Consider the following 23,183-nt stretch of genomic DNA (forward strand, 5'->3'; position numbering starts at 1 on the left):
TCAGCTTTCTCTAATATTGGGGCTGGAACCGCCACTAGTAACAATGAGTGCCAAAAAGGAAGAAACACGAGCAAGATATGGACATACCTCCATTCATTCATTCCTGCAGGGTCAATTTACAGTTGTTAATCTATCTGATAGACACACATGTGACATGTGGAATTAAACTGAGCACCTGAAAAAGAAAATACACAAAAATGGAGAAAACATGCAAGCACCACACTGACGTCTCTGTGTTGACATATGGATTCAGGATCCCAGTGTCGGTTTTTCACAAATTCTAATCATTGCACCATTGCATTATTAGTATACCCAATAGTTAAACATAATTAGAAAAGCTCCTCGGATATTTTGGAACATTTTACACAAGAGAGTATGTGAACAATTTTAAAAGAGAGAAACTCTTATGCAAGCGAGACGAGCACATCGGCAAAACAATATCCCTTTTACTTTTCCTCCCGCCTCTAATACACAAGCAAGTGTGAGTACGTAAGCACAACGAAACCTAGGAGAGAGATGCCCAGAGTAGTTCCTTTCAATTACCTGACATCTCTATATTTCAATTTTTTTTTCTGACCATTTCAATAGTTTCTAGGACCTCGGGCTTTTTACAGCACGGGCTTACACAGCTAATATTGCATATTATTTTACATTCAAAGGATATCATCTAATTGGTTGTGGCCCAGAGTAGACGTAATTATGAGCCTTCCACTTTCTTTTTCTTTCCAAATATTTTATTAAAACAGATGAACACACCCTGGTGTAAATCAGACCATGACAGACAGTGAACTGCTGGTTCCTTTGTCATTTGCATCTCATTCTTGATTGGCAGCTGGTTGAGAAAACAAAAAGCATTTTAAAAAAAAGTCAGCACAGCTGTTTCAGATTAAACGAACAGGGCTGAAAACTTAACAAGCAATTTTAACCAAAAGTAAGTCAAACAAGTGTTCCTTCAACAGCACTAATTGACTTCCCATTGAAAAATTGGGTTTAAAGAAAAATATAAAGCCACTGTGGCCCATCAGGACTTCACTTAAGGTCCCTGTCACAAACAATTCAACTCTCCATTCATACTGCATAGCTTAGAGATTATCTTGATTTGTGTTTTTTGCACACTCTTCATTCACCTGGAGTCGCAAAGTCAATGGTGAGAAGCTTTGGAAAGACATTTCATCCATCATTCTACATGGCACCCAGCAGACCATTACCATGTCCCTAATTCTATGGGTGTCCTTTTACTCTTGGGAAGCCATAATTAACTAAGCACAGCTTCACAAAACTCAGAATTGCAATATACTGGTAATGTATTACAGTGCTGCGGTGGGCTGATGCCCTGCCCAGGGTTTGTTTCCTGCCTTCCGCCTTGTGTTGGCCAGGATTGGCTCCAGCAGACCCCCGTGACCCTGTAGTTAGGATATAGGGGGTTGGATAATGGATGGATGGATGGATGTATTACAGTGTGTGCACTCCAAACAGGTTTGTGGTTTGATTTTTTTTTCCATTGGCTTTGAGGGAATGAGTTGCAAGTCAGTTTCGTATGGCAACCAAAGAGGATTTTTATCTTTTGACCCAATGCCACTCCTTAATTTTCTGTCTTCTCTTTGAGGCTTTCATGGTTAAAGGTGCCTGTGAGTCATGATTCTACAAGTTATAAGGCATCCTTGGAAGCACAGTTTTAGCAAACTTTTAGAATAAGTAAACAAAACCTGACAGACTTTCCTGCAGTCACTGGAAGCAATGAAGAACTCTTTATTTTGTGTAGCTTTTATCATGTCACTCTCTGGATTTTCAAGGACATTGCCTATATCTTTACTTAAAGAAAACTCAAAACCTGCTTCAACAAGTGACCTCAGGCTGGCAACAGTAAGTACATTCTTTCATAATTGTTTGTAGATGTACTGCATTGTGCTTTCATATAGTATGGACTGTTCTCACTACAATCAAAAGAAACATTAAAAAATGGAAACTGTTTTGCTAGTTGATTTGTTATACACAAGCAACTGCTTTCAGTTCTACAGAGCTATAGCGAACTTTAGAAAATGTACGTTTTTTTAATCACTTGAATTTCCTAAATTTTATTCTCAGCTAATTAAAGACCATCTTACCAACATTCAGAAAAGCTCCCTGCTAAAATGCTCTGCCCTAAATTTGGTATAGCAGTTATTGTATGTAAATTATGTAATTCATTAAAGCTGCATCCTGTTTTAGAGCAATGCTGCTTTTGCAAAAATACACCCTAAAGGTGAATGGCAAAAATGACAGCAAACTTCAATTCAGGAGTGATTGATTATTCTTTCCACCATTCAACATTCATCTTTAGCTTTGCATTTACAGTATACATTAAGTTTCTGTAAAGTTCACACTGATTTGCTGAAGCCTCTCATATTTTGCATACATTGTCTTATTGCTGCCACTCCTCTTATATTATGCACACCACTTCCTTATGCTGCATGTGCTGCTTCTTAATGATGCCACCACTCATGTTTTGCACTCACCAGTTCTTAATGCTGCCACACATTGCGTTCTGCACACCTCTTAATGCTGATAAACTTCTGTTAATTCCACCCTTTGCATCAGCAGGCTCCACTTCTTAATGCATTAGCTCCTTATATTTTATGTGCGACTTGCCCTTCAGGGTTACTACAAATATTACCCTTGAGGCGTACCTTAATAAAAAAAATTAAAAGTAAGGAAATGTATTACATTTGCTGCAAGTCATTTTAAATATTAAATATAACTTCTTTAAGAATTACTTGTGAGCGGCTTGAAATCTCAGTTATTGGTGCTGCTGTTTCATGAATATAGTGTCCTCAATTTGAATTCAAATGCTGTCTGTGTGGGGTTTACATGTTCACCTGGTGACTTTCTAGATTTTCCTCCTCCAACCCCAAAGACACAGTGGTTAGGTTAGTTGGCAATTCCAAATCAGCCCTGTGTGTGTGTGGGTGTGTGTTCACTAAGTAGCCCTACAATGGACTGCTTTTCCATCCAAAATGCTTCCCTAGCTTCTACCTAGTGCTGCTGGGATTGATTCCAGCTTCTTGCAACTCTGAAATGGATTAAGCACGTTTGACAATGAATTGATGTATGAATGAAGACCTACTTGCAATACAGTTTAGAAATTTAAAAAAAAAAATGAAATGTAACTCTCCAGAATGTAAAATAATCTCCCACATTGTCACAGCATTGCTTACATTTTAAAATAAAACAGTAGGCCCATGTTTTGTATTGACATATTCAAAGTTAAAAACAGCAACCTACACTCTCAGAAATTAAACAAATCTCAAGAATATGTTTAATGAAAAAATACTGAATGCTTATGTGTCTAGTATTAAACATTAAGTCTAATGGGTAGATTACAGATTACATATTAACAAGAATCCTTGAAGAAGCAAGGTCAGTAGCGAATACAGTATACAAAAATACTTACATTGACTTTTTAAAATGTATGAATCAAATACTGCAAGAGACCACAAATCAAACTGAAAGTACTTGTTGTTGATCCAGCAGACTTCTTTCAACATAATGGTGAATCAGATAATCAAGGACATCCATGGAAATTAAGGGGAAATGCATTTAGGACTGCAACCAGGAAGCACTTCTTTACAAAAAGAGTTGTGTGACTCTGGAACAAACTACTGAGACATCGAGTTGAAGCAGAAATCTTGACAACCTTTAAAAAGTAATCTGGATGAGATATTGGGACAACTTAGCTACTGGCTAAACAAACAGGCTTGTTGGACTGAATGGTCTCCTCTCATTATCATGCTATTATGTTGAGTCAAAAGTACAGTGTGCAGATGCGTACAGAAGTAAAACTAGACACGGAAAGGAAAAGGTTAGAATGAGAGAAACCTTTTGGAAAATTGCTCTTTAATTGTTTGAAACATTGCTCTTTAATTTATACAAATGATCTTGATCTATATGCAACTATCAATCACGTTACATTTTCACATGGCACAAATTCAAGCAGAATGATAGACCACTTAGAATCAGTAAAGGACAGTACAGATGGACCGGGACAGAATTCAGACAGACTTCAGATTTCTTTCAGATAAAATGTAATTTAAATAAATCTAAAGTATTACATGTAGGAAGTAAAAAGGGTGGGTTTGAATAAACAGGGATGGGGGTTGTTACGGTTTGAAACTAGAAAGTAAGCCTTCTGAGGAGGACGTAATAAAGAATTTCCGACTATAAGCATCCAGAAAATAGAGAGAAGCATTTAAGACAGAACCAATCAAGGAGGCTAAAAGGATGTTGGATTACTTAGCACATCCTGTCAAATACAAATCAAATTAGGTTATTTTTTAGCTGTTTATTGCAACAGTGAGGCCCCTGAAAAAAAATGGACTAGAGACAATCGGGAGAACAACAAGTTGACATAATCCAGGAGCTATGAAGAAAGAATGAAAAACTTGAATCTTTCAGTTTAGGCAAGCAGAGGTTAAGAGATGACATCAAAATTTTTGCAAGTGTTAACGGAACAGGAGCTGACAAGCTGGAAAACATAAAACTGATTTAACCATTCTTGACAAAACTGTTCTTACATTTTTTTGTTCTTAAATACAGTATATAATACAATCTTCAATGGAAAGCAGAGTGGAGAGAACTTCTGCTTCACAACTCGTAGGAGTGAGCAAGATCCACCATGTTCATGTGGGCTTTCTCCCCATTCTCCAGTGTTAACGCAATTCCTTTAAATTGGCCTGCTATGAGTGAGTGTACTTTGCCAAGTCATGTTAGCATTGCTTTGAACCCATTGCTGCTGCTGTTGTTTAGACAGATAGTGGATGGAAACACACATTGTCAAAATCAGCTAATGTACTCATTGACTTATAAACAGTTATTTGCTTTACAAATAATGCTAGCGATCTCCTGTGGTGGTCACTTCTAAACCACTTGACTTATTCTTTTGTTTTGCTTCAAAAATCTTACTACCCAGTACACAAAAAGGTACAATAAGAGCAATATCTAGCTTTTCTACCCACTTTGCTCCGTTGTTCTCCAAATTCTGTAACATCACCAAAGATCTGTTCAGCATTCAAATGATCCTGATGGTTTCATGATGGAAAACTACCTCCTAGATATCAAATTAATGGCAATCCACTACACATTGGTGTATTCAGTAGTATGTAGAGATTTCAAGTCCCACTTTTCAGTCATGGTCATGCATAAGTTTGCTGTATCTTTTACGTATTGTAGGATAAAATATCGCCCTATACTGAATCAAATGAACTCAGAAGAATGAATGGCTATAAAATTGAGATTTTACAGATACTGCTATATATGTGAGATTCATTAAGTTTAATTCTACTTCTACTAAATTTTAGGTCCAATATAATTTTTATTTTCTTTTTGTCTTCAGTGGGCTGGCGCCCTGCCCGGGGATTGTTTCCTGCCTTGCGCCCTGTGTTGGCTGGGATTGGCTCCAGCAGACCCCCGTGACCCTGTAGTTAGGATATAGCGGGTTGGATAATGGATGGATGGATCTTCTTTTTTGTAAACAATCTGTACATGTCACGTTGCTTAGCAATTCTTCATATTTAAATACGTCTACTTGTGAACATCCTTTACAGGTGAAGTTTTTATATTTGGTCTTGTCAAATATTGTACCTTAATTCCGCTGTTTTCTTTTTAGGACTATCTTCAACAATTCTACAAACTGGAGGTGACAATGACAAATCGCACCAAGAGAAGTACTGACTTACTTAGTGAAAAAATCAAGGAAATGCAACACTTTTTTCACCTTAACATCACTGGAACGTTAGACACAGAGACTGTAGAAGTAATGAAGACTCCACGGTGTGGAGTCCCTGACGTGCATAATTACAGTCCCAATGGAGAACAACCCAAGTGGTATAAAAATGTGTTAACGTACAGGTAAAATTAACACACTATTACGATGCACTCATATTATGAATCAGTTTCATTGAAGTGAGGCATGTATTTTCTTCTTAAAATGATAAAGACTGAAAATATACTGTAATAGACTAGCACCCCATTCAGGGTTGATTACTGCCTTGTACGTAATATTGCTGGAATAAGGTCCAGTTTCCCCACAAAACAGTAATGAAAAATGGGTGGATAGATATTTGCATTCTTCTTCTTAATTTCGAGATTTGGAAATAACAATATATAACAACACTACTGCTTTTAATAGATTAATGCGAGAAAAAAAAAATACACTTAAAACTAATTCTGAAATACCTGAATTCCATTCATCCATTCATTATTAAATTAATTTTATCAAGTTGAGGATTCCAAATTTCAGCAGCAGGATGAACATGACAGTCTTACACACATATCCTGATTAACCTGAGTGGTATGCTAAAGATTACATAAATAGCATGCAAAATATACTTTCATATAAAGATAGTCGAACTAGGAAATCTGTAAAACGGTATGTTAAAATTGCAATACTTTAACTCAAGAATAGACTAAAATTAAAAGGCATTAGCATAAATTGTGTTTATTTTATTTTAATGATGACAGAAGGCAACATATCCTGTGATAAACAAAATTCAAACAAGGTTTACACTTAACAATCATAGCTGTCATGATGTCACATATCAACATAATCGGCAAAGCGATTTAGTCAAAGGAGTGCAAATCTCAGAGGTCCCAGACCAACAAGTGTAAACAGATTATAAAGAGTCACAAAAGACAAAAATATACCTCAACTATAAACAAATGGTACAATAATAATAGATACAGATATACAGTATATCCAAGAATTATTATATAATTTATGCAACTGTATAATCTTTCAGTGCCCTCACTACATTTGTAAAGGAAATTTGTCTAAAAGACCTGAACATTTCCCAACGTAATGTATGTTTCTTCTCTGCACAAAGCTAATAAGGAAATGCCATTGTTATATTTTTCTGCCCTTTAAGACTCTGGGTTCATTTAACAATTGCTTGATCCTTACCTCAATGTTATTTTTTTTCTGTTTGGTCATTTTGGTCTGTTTTATCTTTTGATTATCAAAAATTTAGTGAATGTCTGAGAAATACTGACCTGCTCTGGTCCACAAAACACCTTGATAATGTGTCCAGAAAAAGGAAAACCAACAGCTTTGGAAATGTCTGGTGTGGTAGAATGAGAGCACTCAAAAGCCATAAAATTAAATATCATGCTTTATTATTAGCAAGAATCAGCTTCTAATTAAAAAAATTGGTTTTGCAGAAAGTGGTGGGCCTGAGTTAGCTGTTCATCTATTGGCTTACTTTGCACCTCATTATTGTGTGGTTGCTGATTAAAGGGAATAGAAACAATTAAGGGTTCTTAAACCGAAAGAACAAGTCAATTAAAATGAAGGCAAATACATATGTTCTGTTACGTTAGTGATTAAGAAACAGGCTGGAATGAAAATATGCAGCTACTGCGGGCCTCCAGAGCCTGAGTTTGTCAACCAGTGGTATTGTCAGTAAAAATGTGAGAAACGTGTGCTTTGTTAGAATTGTGTCCTTTTTCTGCTTAGGAAAGAGAACTACTAAATGTGTGACAATAATCAATGACATGGTTCGTTGTTCCAGTCGAAATCAGATATTTACTTGGATGTTTGTGCATCTATAAATGTTTCTAACATTGAAACCTATCAAGGAATGATTGAAGACATGAAAATGATAGTTGATTGCAGAATTTTAAAAATATTTCCTGAAAAAAGAAAAAAAAGTAAATTTTCCAAAGAGATTTTACATTCCCAAAGACACATTACATTAATAAATCCTTAAAATGTTTTTTGATAACCTAAGTAAAAGTAATGAATAAGTACATTATCTTTAATAATTTTAGTTTAATCCCTATTAGCAATCCTCTACTATTTATACTTTTCGAAATGTTCATTTTAACATGAAATATTTTACTTACTAGTACTGATTTGATAGTCCTAGTCCTCATTACGTAACATAAAATACCACACTATAACATTCTCAAACCTGCTTTATTCAAGGGTGGGTTAAAGCCAACAGAATGTTATTAGCACATTCCAGTTCAGGGCATATTGTATATAACACTCATTGTCTTAGAAAGGCAATCAGGATAATTAAAGACCTCAGCTATCCTGCACAGTCATTTCTCTCCTTCTCTGTTCTGGCTTCGGGGTTGGTGGCAGAATTGGCACTGCAGCCACCATAAAAAACCTCACACTGTTCCACTCTGTATGAACTAGTGTGGTGCTGAGGTATCACCTGTTGCAAGGCTGCATTCGGGTCCTAATCTGGATCCTGAGTTGGTTTGTCGTGTGGTGGGTGCGGCAATGCACTGTATCAGTGCGTGCTCCTAACCTCTCTCTCTTTCTCTGTTCTGGCAAACAGTACACTTCCACCTGTAGAATCAGAGAGGGTTTCCATTCACATGTTGCAAGGTTATTGAACAGCCAGTCATAGTAACAGGGCCTATTAAAGCCCATCGAGGCTTTCCATGTGTGATTTTGGGATATACAAGAAATTCATTGTTCATTTATATTGTACATAATTTAAGGAATATGTTGCAGTCTAAGTATGTATGTTGTTTTTTGTCTGCATGTGTGTCTTTTGTTAGTATGGTATCAGTACTACTATTCTGAGGAGACATGCAACTAAAAAATGGAACATTTGAACTTGAAATTGATACTTGGATGTCACAACCTATCCTGGCAGAATTAGATGTAAGGCAGAAACCAAACATGGACAATCTATCACAGAGCCCATGCATGCACATTCCCACACTTGCACTCATACTGGTTCAACTTAAGAGACGCCAAGTATGGAGGACATCTTTAGAGATATGGGAGGTATACTCATATAGACAGAAAGAAAAGATGCAAGCCCCAAATTGTCAATGACAGGGTGTGGGATTCAAATTCAGGACAGTGACTCTTGAAGGCAGCAGTGCTAACCATTTGGCCACCATTATTGTATAACATTTTCTTTAAAATAAAAGTTCATTAGTTGATTCAACAGTTTTCAGACCCATTTTATATAAATAAAAACTGTGGTGTCACACTAGGTATAGTTTAGCCTACTTCCACTTGTTGTTATATTTATTTTTGATACTCCATCTGCAAACAGCTAACAACACAAAACAAATTAAAAAGAAATATAAAGTGTTTAATTTAATGAAAAGTTTTCATTTTGTTTTTTTTATTTTTATTACAGTATTTCACAATATACATATGATATGCCATCTGCAGTAGTTGATTCTGTCATTGACTCTGCCTTGAAGGTTTGGAGCACAGCTAGTCCACTATCGTTTGTCAGAACATATTCTTCAAATGCAGATATCATTGTGCAATTTGCATCTTATGGTGAGTAAAAAAAAGCAGAAGTCTTTCACTATTATTTATTTGTTTGCAAATATCTTGAATAATCATAATTTACCTTTTCCCTTTTGCTATACTGAAGAAAATTTACTTTAATGATCATTAAATATGGGTTCTAAAATAAAAAAATGTAATTAAATCATCAGTAAATGTCTAATTCTGTAAGTTTTTTATGATGGTTTAAATCTTTCTATAATATAACAAGACTATCAAGATTATAATGTATTGTATAAATTGTATAAAAATACTATAATGACATTTTACATTTTAGATTTCACACTCTCATTACAATGTACTGTAAAACAGCAAATCTACCCATTGTGTAGAGGCCTGTTATTATACTTATTCTGTTAGTTGAATTCTTTAATGATCAATATTTACTGGAAATACTTCCTAAATGCTTTTCTAAAGCATTTTCACTTCTCAATCTCATATCTTGCAGCACACGGAGACTCTTTTCCATTTGATGGTCCAAAAGGCACACTGGCTCATGCATTTGGGCCTGGAAATGGTATTGGAGGAGATACCCATTTTGATGATGATGAATTATGGACAACAGGGATGGAAGGTAAACAATCAAACTGAGTTTACCCTCAAGTCAATTCAAAACCTTTTAATACAGGTTATTATTAGTTTGCTTCTAGGTTAAAAATATTGCAAAATACAGGATGTTGATTACATTTACTCAAAATTAGTTTTCAGAAAAACATTCAGCCTCCAGCAATTCAAATCGTACTACTTATTCATTCGTTCATTTTCTGTTCACTGTTCCAATTCTTTTGACAGACTTTTGTCTTAGAGCCAATCTGTTATAACTGCTTTTGTTCATTTGTTCATATTAAGCCAAATTACAGACATCATTTAGCCAAACATAATCTTGGGAAGGTAGAGATAAAAACCCATATAGACATGACAAGAACATGCAAAATCATGCTTAACATAAACTCAAAACTATGGAGATAAGATTCAGTAGGACTATTGACTAGGCCACTATGCTTACCCTAATGACATTTTATTTACACAAATATTTAACAAAGAAGTTTCTGAAATACATCATAATGTGGTATGTTGTTATGTAATAGGTTGTGTTATGTTATGTAATACACTCTTTCATGATTTTGCTAAGCAATTTGTTAAAGGTGTTATAGAAAAAAAATTGAATAGTTTTATTTTAATGATGCATTGCATCTGCTTTAATTCCAGGGTTCAATTTATATCTAGTAGCCGCACATGAGTTTGGCCATGCTTTAGGATTGTCTCATTCCAGAAATCCTAGTTCTCTGATGTACCCAACCTATAAGAAACGTAACACAGGAGGTAATCTGCTTTCGGGTGAAGATATTGCACAAATCCAGACTTTATATGGTAAGAAATACTTACATTGATCATTAAATATAGGCTTTCTTTTGAAATATCTATGCAGTCGTGTGCTGAATTCTTGAATCTATAGATGGCAGAGCCTACAGTAGCAGCATTAAATACAAGGTAGGAATAAGACCTGGTGGGTACACCAGTCCATCACAGGTCACCAATGCCATTTCCTCCCATGAAACAAAACAACAGGAATTTAGGAAACATTGCAGTTTTGTGTGCATCACCTAAAGATGAAGGAATAACTGTACCAGCATACAAAAATATGGTTATTATATTTTAAGATTCATTGACATAGATACAATAGTTTTATTCTGTTTTATGACGTCTTTTTAGATTACTGTCTGTGTAGTAAAGAATTAAAATGGACAGTTTAACAATTAGGAGTATACTCCAAATAATATAATGCTGTGTAACAAAACAAACTCATCCTGTTTTATATCTATTCTTTTAATTACTTTTTGACTTCTAACTGACCATTTTACAAATTAATGGTGGTTAATTTGGATAGTTTATTAATAATCTTTAACCATCATACCTATTCTTTTCTGACAGGAATAACAATTCTGATATTCCTGACATTTACCTTTACTTGTGCAAGCAACTCACAGCTGCAGATTCTGGTGTTCAAATCCCTGCTCTGCCACTTTCATAGTGAGATTTTCTCCCAGTAATCCATGTTTTTCTCCACATTCCTAAGACATATATGTTACATGGATTTGGGACTCTAAATTAATCCTAAATTGTGTGAGAGAGAGTAGCGTTGTGCGTTAGTGTGCACTGGGACCCCATCTTGGATTGATTCCTGTGTTACAAGTATACTGTTTCTGATCAACTCTAGAGCTGCAGCTGACTGAGTAATAGACAAAATGGCTTCAGAAAATGGATAGATTACAAAATATAAATAAAAAGAATATATAATGTTTTAAATAAAAAAATAACTTTTGGTACTGTTTGTACAGTAGACATTTTCATCTTTCATTTCTAATGTCTTTTCTAGGACCAAGATCCGGTTTGCAGTATTTCTATCCGAAATACAATATGAGAAGATTATTTTTTCCTTGGAGACTACAATCCATTATTCCACTTAATATGCAAGATAAATGTGACCTTAATCTATCATTTGATGCAGTTACTGATATAGGACAGGATATTTTATTGGTAAAGAATAGGTAACTATATTATATTTGGATTTGCATTACAAGCCCTCCTTCTTGTTCCTCTTCATCTTTTCCCATTTCTATTTGGGGTCGATGTTCTTGATCCACCTTCTCCAAACAATTTGATCTTGCACCTCCTTGCAGGAAAGCCCTTTTCTTTTAATTTATCCATCCACCTTCGCTTTGGCCTCCCTCATTTTCTTTTCCCATGTACGTCCATTCCCATCACTCTTTTGCCCACATATTCATTGTCTGTACTCCTCGCATATCCATACCACCTCAACGTACTTTCCTGTACTTTCTCAGATATCTCACCACTTTTGATGTACCTCTGATTGTCTCATTTCTTATTCTTTCCTTTTTGTAACTCCACACATCCATCTCATCATTCTCATTTCTGCTACATCTAACTCCTTTTCCTGTGCTCCCTTTACTGTCCATGTCTCAGCTCCACATATCATTGCTGGTTTTACCACTTTCTCTGAAACCTTACCTTTAACCTTACCCTTAATTCTTCGATCACACAATACTCTTGATACCTTCTTCCAATTATTCCATCCAAACTGCACTCTATGGGTTATCTCTGCATGTAGTTTAAATTCTGGGGCTATCACTGATCCTAGATATTTAAACATACCCACTATTTTCTGTAGCTCTTCCTGCTGGCTAACTTCTGAATCCTGATTATAATAAAACCTCATATATTCTGTCTTTTTCCTATATATTTTCAATCCTCTATCTTCCAAACCCCTTCTTCATTCTTCCAACTTCCTCTCCACTTCCTCTGTTCTGGGGCTTCACAGAACAATATCATTAGCAAAAAGCTTGCACCAGTAGGATTAGTCCTTTATCCCACAAATCAACACATCCATATCCAGATCAAAGAGGTAAGGACTTAACGAAGATCTCTGGTGCAGACCTACTCTAACTGGGATCTTGTCAGTTATCCAAAAACTTCTGAAATTATACTTACAGTATGTCTTATTCCCTGCTTGAACATTATGCAGATGTGACATATGAGTTACAGTATTTCCAACCTACATGAGTTTGTTTTTTGGGCCTTTTTGCCATAACATGTAATGTATAGCTTCTTATGTTAGCTGCACTTCAACTTAGGTTTCAGGAGATTTCTCAGTAAGTTTGCCCAAAATGAAACTGCATTTTCAATATGTTCGCCCAGTTCTGAAGCTTAACCAAAGCTTGGTTGCAGATGGGGGACATGCCAGAGCAGCTAGTTGGCATCCTCCTTCTCAAAAGCCAAGTTTATAAAAGGAAAAGCAAGCAAGAGACACAAATTACCAAAAGACGTCTCTAGTTATTACACTAATGCAAGAATAAAATGTGCAATATCATTAAAAGATTTTTGGCTTGTTTATGTTTGGGTGTAGAAGGATTTCATTATTGGGTGTCCTATATTTATTAACCATGTGCATGCTGTTTCTCTTTTTGCTAAATGGCTTGTTTGCAGGCTATGAACTTTATAAATAAGAAGCCGCTTTGTGAGAAGGTATTCTAAAACTTTTATTAGTTATTGTATAAGCATGATATGCTTTAGGTTTCTTGTGCTATACGCTTGTACCTTGGAGTCACACATTGATGTTCATATCTCTTTAGGCTAATGGCTAATCCAGCTTCACTAACACCATTCTCTGCAACATTATAATTAGCTTTCTGCTGGGATTTTACAACTTCTATTCATAGTATATGGTGCATGATGTAAGATGGACTGTTGTCATGCATAACATGACATTCTGTAGCCTGTTTGATCCAATTCAGGGTTGAAGTGCTGAAGCCTGTCCCTTAATGGTTCTATAGTCACAGGACCCACTTGTGCACACACCCAAACTCACACACAAGTAGGGACACTTTGGAATTACCAGTTAACCTACGACGACTTTGGAAATATAAGAAGAAAACTGACACAGACATGAGAAAAAAAAAGCAAATTTCACATACAGTTTTCATGAATTAGTTGAAGGTCTGCATGGTTATGTCACCACAGCAAATCTTATAGGTCTAGAGCAGGGAGGAGAGTTTGTTCAAAGGTTTAATTAATTATAATCATTATCACACTTTTTTTGTCCTTTATTTTTATGAGGTATCTGTGGATCAGACATGAGCAAGGCCCAGAAATAAAAGAAGGACGAATTACAGACTTCATACCTGAAATTAATTCAGATATCGATGCTGCTTACACCTCAGGAGGATTTATATATCTTTTTAAACGTATGCTGTTTCATTTCATTTTAAAAATAAGCAAAGTACATTTCATTAATTTACTTGTTAGTTTGTTTGTATTGTTACACTGATGTCAACATATTTATGTTTTACAGATTCCAGATACTGGACTGTTAAAAAATCTCACATTAAAGGTCGACCAAAATCAATTTATATGCTTGGATTTCCATATTCAGTAAAAAAAATTGATGCTGCTGTTAACATTAAGTCCACTGGCAACACATTATTCTTTGTCAACAAAATGTATTGGAGGTTAGTACACTTCTCATTATTAACTTTTTTTTTACCATAATAGCCAGGTCTCTTTGTTTTGGGTTGGATTATTGTGAACTGTGGCACTCAGTCATGGATACATTTATTAGATTCTCTTGGATTCATCAAATTTTGATAGTGGAACATTGACAGAGGATGCCAACCTCTGTCCTCAGTTACAAAGCACATCGTATTATTGTAGATAGCCTTGGGTTTGGTGCGATTCTAATGCATCAGCAATAGGTGGAATCCTGCCAATTAATTTTTATTAAAACAATATTTATGAATGCTTAATATCACAAACAAAGTTTGCATGTCAACACAATTTACAATATGAAGTGTTCAGATTAGCTGGCAAACATAAGGAAGATGGATGATATTATTTGCTATCAATTTGTCAGATTGAATTTCACAGTCAACATCTTCCAGCATGGATCTCAGTTTTAGTCCCTTTTCATGTCAATTAATACAAAATAATAAGATAACTATATTCTTTATTTCTAGCATCTAGCTTACTTTGAAAAGTTCAATGGCAGTTCTGTCATGTTGTGTTTTTTATCTTTCCAAAACTGCATCTTGTTTTAATGGCTCTTCTCCTAAACCATACATTTTAACCATCTAATCTTAATAGGTATTTAATTGCTTAAGCAGTGAAAAGCTGTTTAAGACAAAACTTACAAACACAAAGAAGTGCATATGGGAAAGAGCTCATTCTGTCCCTCCAAAGTTAAGAGAACTCTAGCAGGGTTATTTTATTTACCAACCATAAAAGAGCTGGAGGGCGGCACGGTGGCGCAGTGGGTAGTGCTGCTGCCTTGCAGTTGGGAGACCTGGGGACCTTGGTTCGTCCTCCCTGCGTGGAGTTTGCATGTTCTCCCCGTGTCTGCTTGGGTTTCCTCCCACAGTCCAAAGACATGCAGGTTACGTGCATTGGCGATTCTAAATTGTCCCTAGTGTGCGCTTGGTGTGCGTGTGCCCTGCGGTGGGCTGGCGCCCTGCCCGGGGTTTGTTTCCTGCCTTGCGCTCTGGGATTGGCTCCAGCAGACCCCCGTGACCCTGTAATTAGGATAGGGTGGCACAGTGGTAGTGCTGCTGCCTCGCAGTTAGGAGACCCGGGTTCGCTTCCCGAGTCCTCCCTGCGTGGAGTTTGCATGTTCTCCCCGTGTCTGCGTGGGTTTCCTCCGGGCGCTCCGGTTTCCTCCCAAGGTCCAAAGACATGCAGGTTAGGTGGATTGGCGATTCTAAATTGGCCCTAGTGTGTGCTTGGTGTGTGGGTGTGTTTGTGTGTGTCCTGTGGTGGGCTGGCACCCTGCCCGGGATTGGTTTCTGCCCTGTGTTGGCTGGGATTGGCTCCAGCAGACCCCTGTGACCCTGTGTTCGGATTCAGCGGGTTGGAAAATGGATGGATGGAAATGAGCTGGAATAAAATGTGTTTAAAAAGCATTGCTTTGACTATATTTGTAAAATACCAGGTCACATTTTTTTACCTTTTAACTTAATAGTTGATGAGAAATATTTATTTTTGTAGCCTAGTAAGGTCAAGTATCTTTGGTAATCTTACATATCCTACATCATTATTTCACCTAATCATGTTACTCTTGAGGTGGCATGTAGGTGCAGTGGAGAGCACTACAGCCTTGCGTCCCCATAGATGCTGTGCTGTTCATTATCTACGTGGAGTTTGCATATTTTCTTCTTTTGTGCGTGTGTGTGTGTGTGTGTTTCACCAGCTAATCCACTTTCCTCTCAAATCCCAATGCTGTCAAAATGACAAAAAGGGTGTGAACCCCTTAAAAACGGAGTCACAAAGCAGGCGACAATCCTCACCAGCCTTCCCAGATAAGGTAATGCTCCCGGGCAGCCTGAACACCAACTCTACTGACCATTTTCAGCCTACACAAGCTTAAAAGCTATTTTGGCTTCAAAAAGTTAAAAGTTGTGGCTGAATGTCCTAAAATATACAATTACTTGCAAGGCAGAAAAGCAATAAAAATTCCTGCTTGTAAAGAAAACGCAAAATGAGGCTCTTTTTTAAAAAAGATTTCTATTGAGAGAATTAAAATAATAATAATCTATACTAATAAAAGGCAAAGCCCTCACTGACTGACTCACTCATCACTAATTCTCCAACTTCCCGTGTAGGTAGAAGGCTGAAATTTGGCAGGCTCATTCCTTACAGCTTACTTACAAAAGTTAGGCAGGTTTCATTTCGAAATTCAAAGCGTAATGGTCATAACTGGAACATATTTTTTGTCCATACACTGTAATGGAGGAGGCGGAGTCACGTATCGCGTCATCACGCCTCCTACGTAATCACGTGAACTAAAAACAAGGAAGAGATTTACAGCACGAGTCGCACGCGGGAACGAAGGTAAATGACGTTAATTTTTGACTGTCTTTTAATACTGTGTAAGCATACATATTAACACATGTGCAATTAAACGTGTGCATTTACGGGGTGATTTCTCAGGCTTAAAAGCTCACCTTTTATCAAACGCAGGAACAAAGGTAACTGACGTTGTTCACTGTCTTTTAATACTGTGTAACCATACATATTAACACATGTCCAATTAAACGTGTGCATTTACGGGGTGATTTCTCAGGCTTAAAAGCTCGCCTTTTACTAAAAAGGTAAATGCAAAACTATTTTCAATCAGTTTATTGAAACGCTCCCGTTAAGGATTGCAATAACATATTCGCGAGATAAAAGAACGAAGTAGGGGGAAATGGAGGAACAGCCGCAAACAGCGAAGAGCAAAAAATTAATTAAACAATTGAGAACGGAGCGAGTTAAGCATACAAGCATGTTCATAAGGGAAACAAACCACGGTGTAAAACGTAAGTTTAAATAAAGTTTATAGAAACGCTCCCGCTGCGGATTGCAATAACATATTCGCGAGATAAAAGTTTAATGAGAAGACACGAGGTATAAACGAACCACACGCCGTGGCGCAACGTTAGGGGCAACAGTTTCAACCATTCTATGATCTGCTTCTCGCAACTGAAAGACGGCACATGGCGGATGTTAGCCGACTTGCTGACCGCAACGTTAGGGCTTCAAGTATGGCGCTGACGCCACATCTCAGTGCCAACACTTTGCAGACTGTACTTAAAAGACACGCCCTCCTCACTGGACAGTTAAAAACACCAATCAAACTAACGATGACATCAAGTATTACCCAATCAAAAGTAGGAAAGGAGGCATCTTCATAAAATGCGTGTGGGATGATTTGCATGAGACGCTGCTTTAAAAAAAAAATGATTACAAAAATACGGGATAAATCCCGTCCAGTATTGATTCAAAACGGGACGCGCAATTTCATTGTCAAACGCGGCACGATTCCGTATTTTAAAGGACGGGTGGCAACCCTACAGTGCCAGGTAACCACCCATACAATCAGATTGTGATTCAGACTAGGAATGCAATGAATGTAATTACCCCGATCTACATACAAGGTGAAAGTCTTGCAACATTCAAAGATGATGGTTTGGGATAATTAGTACTTATTAAGTACACCATGGAACATAAAACAGCTTATGAAGCCTTGAACCGAAAAAAGCAACATCTCAGAGATCGTACAAAAAAAAAAGGAGGTAATGTCGTTTTACTCGCTGTAGATTTTAGTGAAACATTACCAGTTATTCCACGAGGGAGACCAGCAGATGAACTCAACGCTTCTTTAAAATCCATGCTTCTCCCACGGTCGGTTATATGTCGCGTGTTCTCGGGTAGGTACACCAAAAAATGTATACATTTAAGCATGTAATGGGCAAAGAAAAAATGAGGTATACCCGAAGGCACTGCAGTAGTACTCAATGTAACTTTACTTCTTAAATGTTAATGTTTTACTGTTTAATAATTTATACGCTTCTTATATATTGTTCAAATTCTTTTATCAAAATACCAGTGACAGCGTAATGCACGATAACATGGAGTGAATACACCATACGCATCTGCCCACGGCCGCCCTGGTGTGCGCAGATAGGAGTTGATTCTAAAATAAAATAAACATAAAAAGAGTAATACAATCATCACCCATAAAGCGGATAGCAGACGTGACGTATTATATGTGTACCACATTTCAAGTCAATAGGTGAAACAGTTTGCAAGCTACAGGTGATTTAAATATCCTGGACAGACCAACGAAAAGCCACGGTAGCAAATTATACAAGAAGATTTTACTGTTTAATAATTTATATTTATATGAAATGTGCTTCTTATATATTACTTCATATTCTCATATGATAATGATGTTAATGTTGTTTATATTGATTTCTATGTTATTGTAAGTGCATCTATGTGTGTATATGTATGTATGTATGTATATATGTGTGTATATATATATATATATATATATATATATATATATATATATATATATATATATATATATATATATATAAAAAATATATATATAAAAAATATATATATAAAAAATATATGTGTATATGTATATATAATATATCTGTATATGTGTGTATATGTGTGTGTATATGTGTATATGTATATATATATGACAGCAACACTCATAACAATGACAACACAATTACATTGACAATCATGTTACGTTATTTTTAAAATGTTTCCTTTACTTTTTCATAACCTCTTTAACACACTACTTCTCCGCTGCGAAGCGCGGGTATTTTGCTAGTAATAATAATAAACCTCAAAGGACATAAGGTCCAAATGTCTTAATACCTAAAATGCAATCCTGAGTGAACAAGCCAACAATCCAATCTGGCAGAATCTGGCAGTGGCAGAATCTAAAGAAAGAAGCAAATAAATTAAAAAAACAGGAAAAACCAATCAAAAAAATAATGCTTAATAAGTGAACATTCCTCTGCTGCTTTCTGACTGACTTATAAACTCAGAAGGAGGATTCAGCAGCTATGATGTCACCTGCCACACATTTAAAGTCATAGTGCATAATGACGACATAATAAGAAACAGTAATACCAATAACACTAAAATATGAGAAATAATTCAAAATTGGCAGATGTGACAATAAAAAAAGAAAATAAACATAAGCCAGTGTAGTAAGAAACAGAAACAAAGATGAAGGGTTGGGGCACCAAATGGTGATCCCCATATATATAGACAGACAGGAGTCTCCAAACAGACAGGGGATGGATGGCGGTGGTGCTGGTTATATGACTGATGAGGTGGAAGGTGCGGGTTTATGTGCCCCAAACCTTTAAGACACATCATGGATGGTTGGCCTGTGATTCTCCATATCTGCAGAGGGAAGGAGAGGAGATGGGTTAGGAAGCAATTTCAACACCTGACTCAGATTGGAATTACAACTCAACAAGCCCTGAAATTGTCTCCTAGGCATGCATGTGTGACACCAGGGAATAAACCCTGGTGTCATGTTGTTAATCAACAACAGCAGATAGGAGAGAATATCTGTGTTTGCATTGGTCTGGTATATACAGTGCATCCGGATAGTTTTCACAGCGCACACTTTTTCCACATTTTGTTATGTTACAGCCTTATTCCAAAATGGATTAAATTCATTTTTTTCCTCAGAATTCTACACACAACACCCCATAATGACAACATGAAAAAAGTTTACTTGAGGTATTTTGCAAATTTATTAAAAATAAAAATATATATGATATACTGTAAGTATAGTACATTATTTAGGGGAAATGTGTGTAATGTATTGTGGAAGCAAAGGACAGAGACAGGTTCAAAATTTGGTGTACCACCCCTGTAATCCCCATTGAAATACAACAGAAGAAACAGAAAAGGTACAAACAAAATATTGCCCACTGCCATTAATAATGAAGTGGTCTTTTAATATATTTCAGATAATCTCTCTCTCTCTCTCTCTCTCTTTCTGTCTTTCTCTCACCCCTGGGCCAAAAGATTGTACCAAGTACAAACAGGGCAGCCATATACTGTATATGTCTCCAAGCCAGTGCCGGATTAACCAATAGGCACATGTAGCATATGCTACGGGCCCCGCAATTTCGGGGGCCCCCAAATGGTGGACCCAATATTTAATGAAAAAGTGTAGCATTGAAAAACTGATCTTTAAAAATATTATCTTTACATTTTTAAACTGTAAATTTCTTACACAATAATAATAATAATAATTATTTGCATTTATATAGCGCTTTTCTCACTACTCAAAGCGCTCGGCAATTGCAGGTTAAGGACCTTGCTGAAGGGCCCAACAGAGCAGAGTCCCTATTGGCATTTACGGGATTCGAACCGGCAACCTTCCGATTGCCAGTGCAGATCCCTAGCCTCAGAGCCACCACTCCGCAAAACTTTAGGGGCCCAACACATAAAATTCACATAAATATTATAAGATTCTTATTATAATCAAGAGTAAAATAATTATTTAGTCCGGTTTGAACTGTTCAGAATCTAAACTTCAGATGATGCAGACCAAAAGGGCCCCCAAATTTGAAATGTGCTATGGGCCCTCTTAATCCGGCCCTGCTCCAAGCCCAGAAGGGGTGGGACTTGGGAGGTTTGCAGGAGTATATTCAGGCATCACCAAGCTCTCCGAGCCACGAAAGGAAAGGAAAAATGGTCAGCAATAGCATCCCATCTCATCCTAGCGTGATACTAATTACCTCCTCACAGGTCTTGATGGAGCCCCCTATACACTTGTGCGTGAAAAGACATAGAATTCTTTGTTTTGAAAGTCTATGGAAACACTATCAAAATTATTTTAAAAAATGGTTACACATTGGACAGATAAAGTTCTTTTAAAGTCTCTGACAGCCTTTCTGCTGCCTGGGCATAGAAATGTCTCATACTTCACTGAAGTAGACACTGTCACACACCCAATGTCTGTAACAGTATGACAGTTCACTGTTCCATGCAATTCTTTCAGCTGTTTTTGTTAGAGGGTGTGAGCTAGTGATTTATATAACCTTATAGCACACCTTCTGTATTGTTTTACCTTTTTTGTTCCCATTTGTCTGCTTAGAAGCACTCTAAGGGGGCATATGTTTGATTTTAATAAATGAACAATTTTCAAAGACCACAATATTCCAGAAATCATGCACCCTATCTGGTATAGCACATTAAAATGAATGGGTGCTCATCTATGGTAATATTGAAAATTAAGAATAATTTAAAAAAATAAGATTCTTATGACTATAATCAAGTAAAATATTATACATAAAAAGGCTGAATGTATCTTTGGAGCTGATTAATCACTGTACATAGTAATAATGACTATTCTTTTTTGAGATATCAGAGTGCCTTGTTTCTTTGATTGAGGTGAGGACATATGAGTAGTATTTTAAATAAAGTGGATTTGCATCCAACCTACATCTTGAACATTAAAGTCAAAATTGTGTACGACTATACACCATATTGCCAATGTGATGTAAAGATTATTTGACAATACTACTGGGCCTTAAATTATTGGAATCAAGATGTAATTGTAATCTAGAATATGTTCAACAGTTTTCAAATGCACATCAAATAATCTTAAAACAGAGAGAAGAAAGTTGCAGTTCAAGAATATTCAGAATCCTGTGGAAAGTTGTATACTTGTTTTATCACAATACATTTTGCCTTATGCTGTTCTGTTTGAAGTCTAATACTCATGTTAAACATTTAATTTAGATAACATTGTTTATTAGAAGGCCCTATAATAAAACACTTCATAAGATATCTAACATAACAGTATCAGTAGTAATATAACAGTATGAGTTGTAACAATGTAAAATAATAATGTTTATTTTTGCTTACATTTCAAGTTACAATGAAACAGCAAAATCCATGGAAATGTTCTACCCAAGATATATAACTGACGATTTTCCTGGAATAAATACTGCAATTGATGCAGCCTTTGAAAAAAATGGTAAGTATTAATTAACATGGTCAAAATATTTAAAATTTTTATCTGTCTACAGGAGTGCAATATGCTTCCTTGTTTTTTCTTCTAGGCTTCCTTTACTTCTTCATCGGGTCTGCAGTTCACAAGTACAACTACAATATAAAAAGTATTGTTGAAACTAAAAATGCAAACAGCTGGCTTGGTTGCTAGATTATTTGTTAAAATGTGATGCTATGTTTATACTTTGTACAACAATGTAAGTTCTCTTGTTTAAATTAAAACTGTATAGCCATATTGTCATTGGGAACATGTGTAATGTACTGTGTTCATAATACTTTGTATACTTTTTGTAAAAGATAATGAAGGTAAAAAACAGAATCTGCATGCTTTATATTAGTCCCCAAGAAAGTTTATTGTATAAAAAAATGTAAATTATTTTTTAACAGTATACCTATATCATTCAATTATTGTTATTCAAACATAGGAGTGCATCATTTATTAATGTAATTTGCATTCATTTTTATTTCATTTTTTCCACCATAAGTAAAACATGTAATGTAGATACTGCAGGTAAATACTGCACTACTCTGACAGATTGTTATATTTCTGACAAATTTCCAGCTCATGAGACTCATGTATCTATGCAAACCTCTCATAAAGGGGTCATTATAACAGAAATGGTTAAAGAAAAAATACTTAGGAATACTCAAGGACTTCTTCTTACATTCTAAATAAATTACTTTTGATTTTCTGCTTGATAAGTAAAAGGGTGTTTCCTGAACAAATTCTTCTGCATACATCTTTGCAGTTTAAAATGCTGTTTGCTATAAATTAGCTTAATGGCAAATAACGCTGCTCTGGTTAATGTCATCATATGAAGTACATTTCTTCTTACTGAAACCTGGCTTATTAAATTTGACATCATTCCTTTAGGTGAGGCTGCACCAAATGGTTTTACATTCCTTACAAATCAAGAATCTTGGAATAATTTCATGTGATAAATTACTATGTACATTTTTTGTATCCATATTGCAAACCGAAAAA

General features: G+C 36.0%; 1 protein-coding gene across 1 annotated transcript; it reads left to right on the top strand.

Moving 5' to 3' along the window:
• The first annotated feature begins 1,639 nt into the window (after positions 1-1,639).
• LOC114650504 (matrix metalloproteinase-20-like) lies at positions 1,640-22,466 on the top strand. Its single transcript, XM_028800168.2, has 10 exons — positions 1,640-1,863; positions 5,642-5,883; positions 9,144-9,292; positions 9,750-9,875; positions 10,511-10,672; positions 11,679-11,850; positions 13,937-14,064; positions 14,172-14,328; positions 22,060-22,163; positions 22,249-22,466. The coding sequence occupies exons 1-10, from the start codon at positions 1,738-1,740 to the stop codon at positions 22,347-22,349; spliced, it is 1,467 nt and encodes a 488-aa protein (XP_028656001.1). The 5' UTR covers positions 1,640-1,737; the 3' UTR covers positions 22,350-22,466.
• The last annotated feature ends 717 nt before the right edge of the window (positions 22,467-23,183 follow it).

This window comes from Erpetoichthys calabaricus, chromosome 4 (genome assembly GCF_900747795.2).
Source record: "Erpetoichthys calabaricus chromosome 4, fErpCal1.3, whole genome shotgun sequence".
Classification (NCBI taxonomy): Eukaryota; Metazoa; Chordata; class Cladistia; order Polypteriformes; family Polypteridae; genus Erpetoichthys; species Erpetoichthys calabaricus.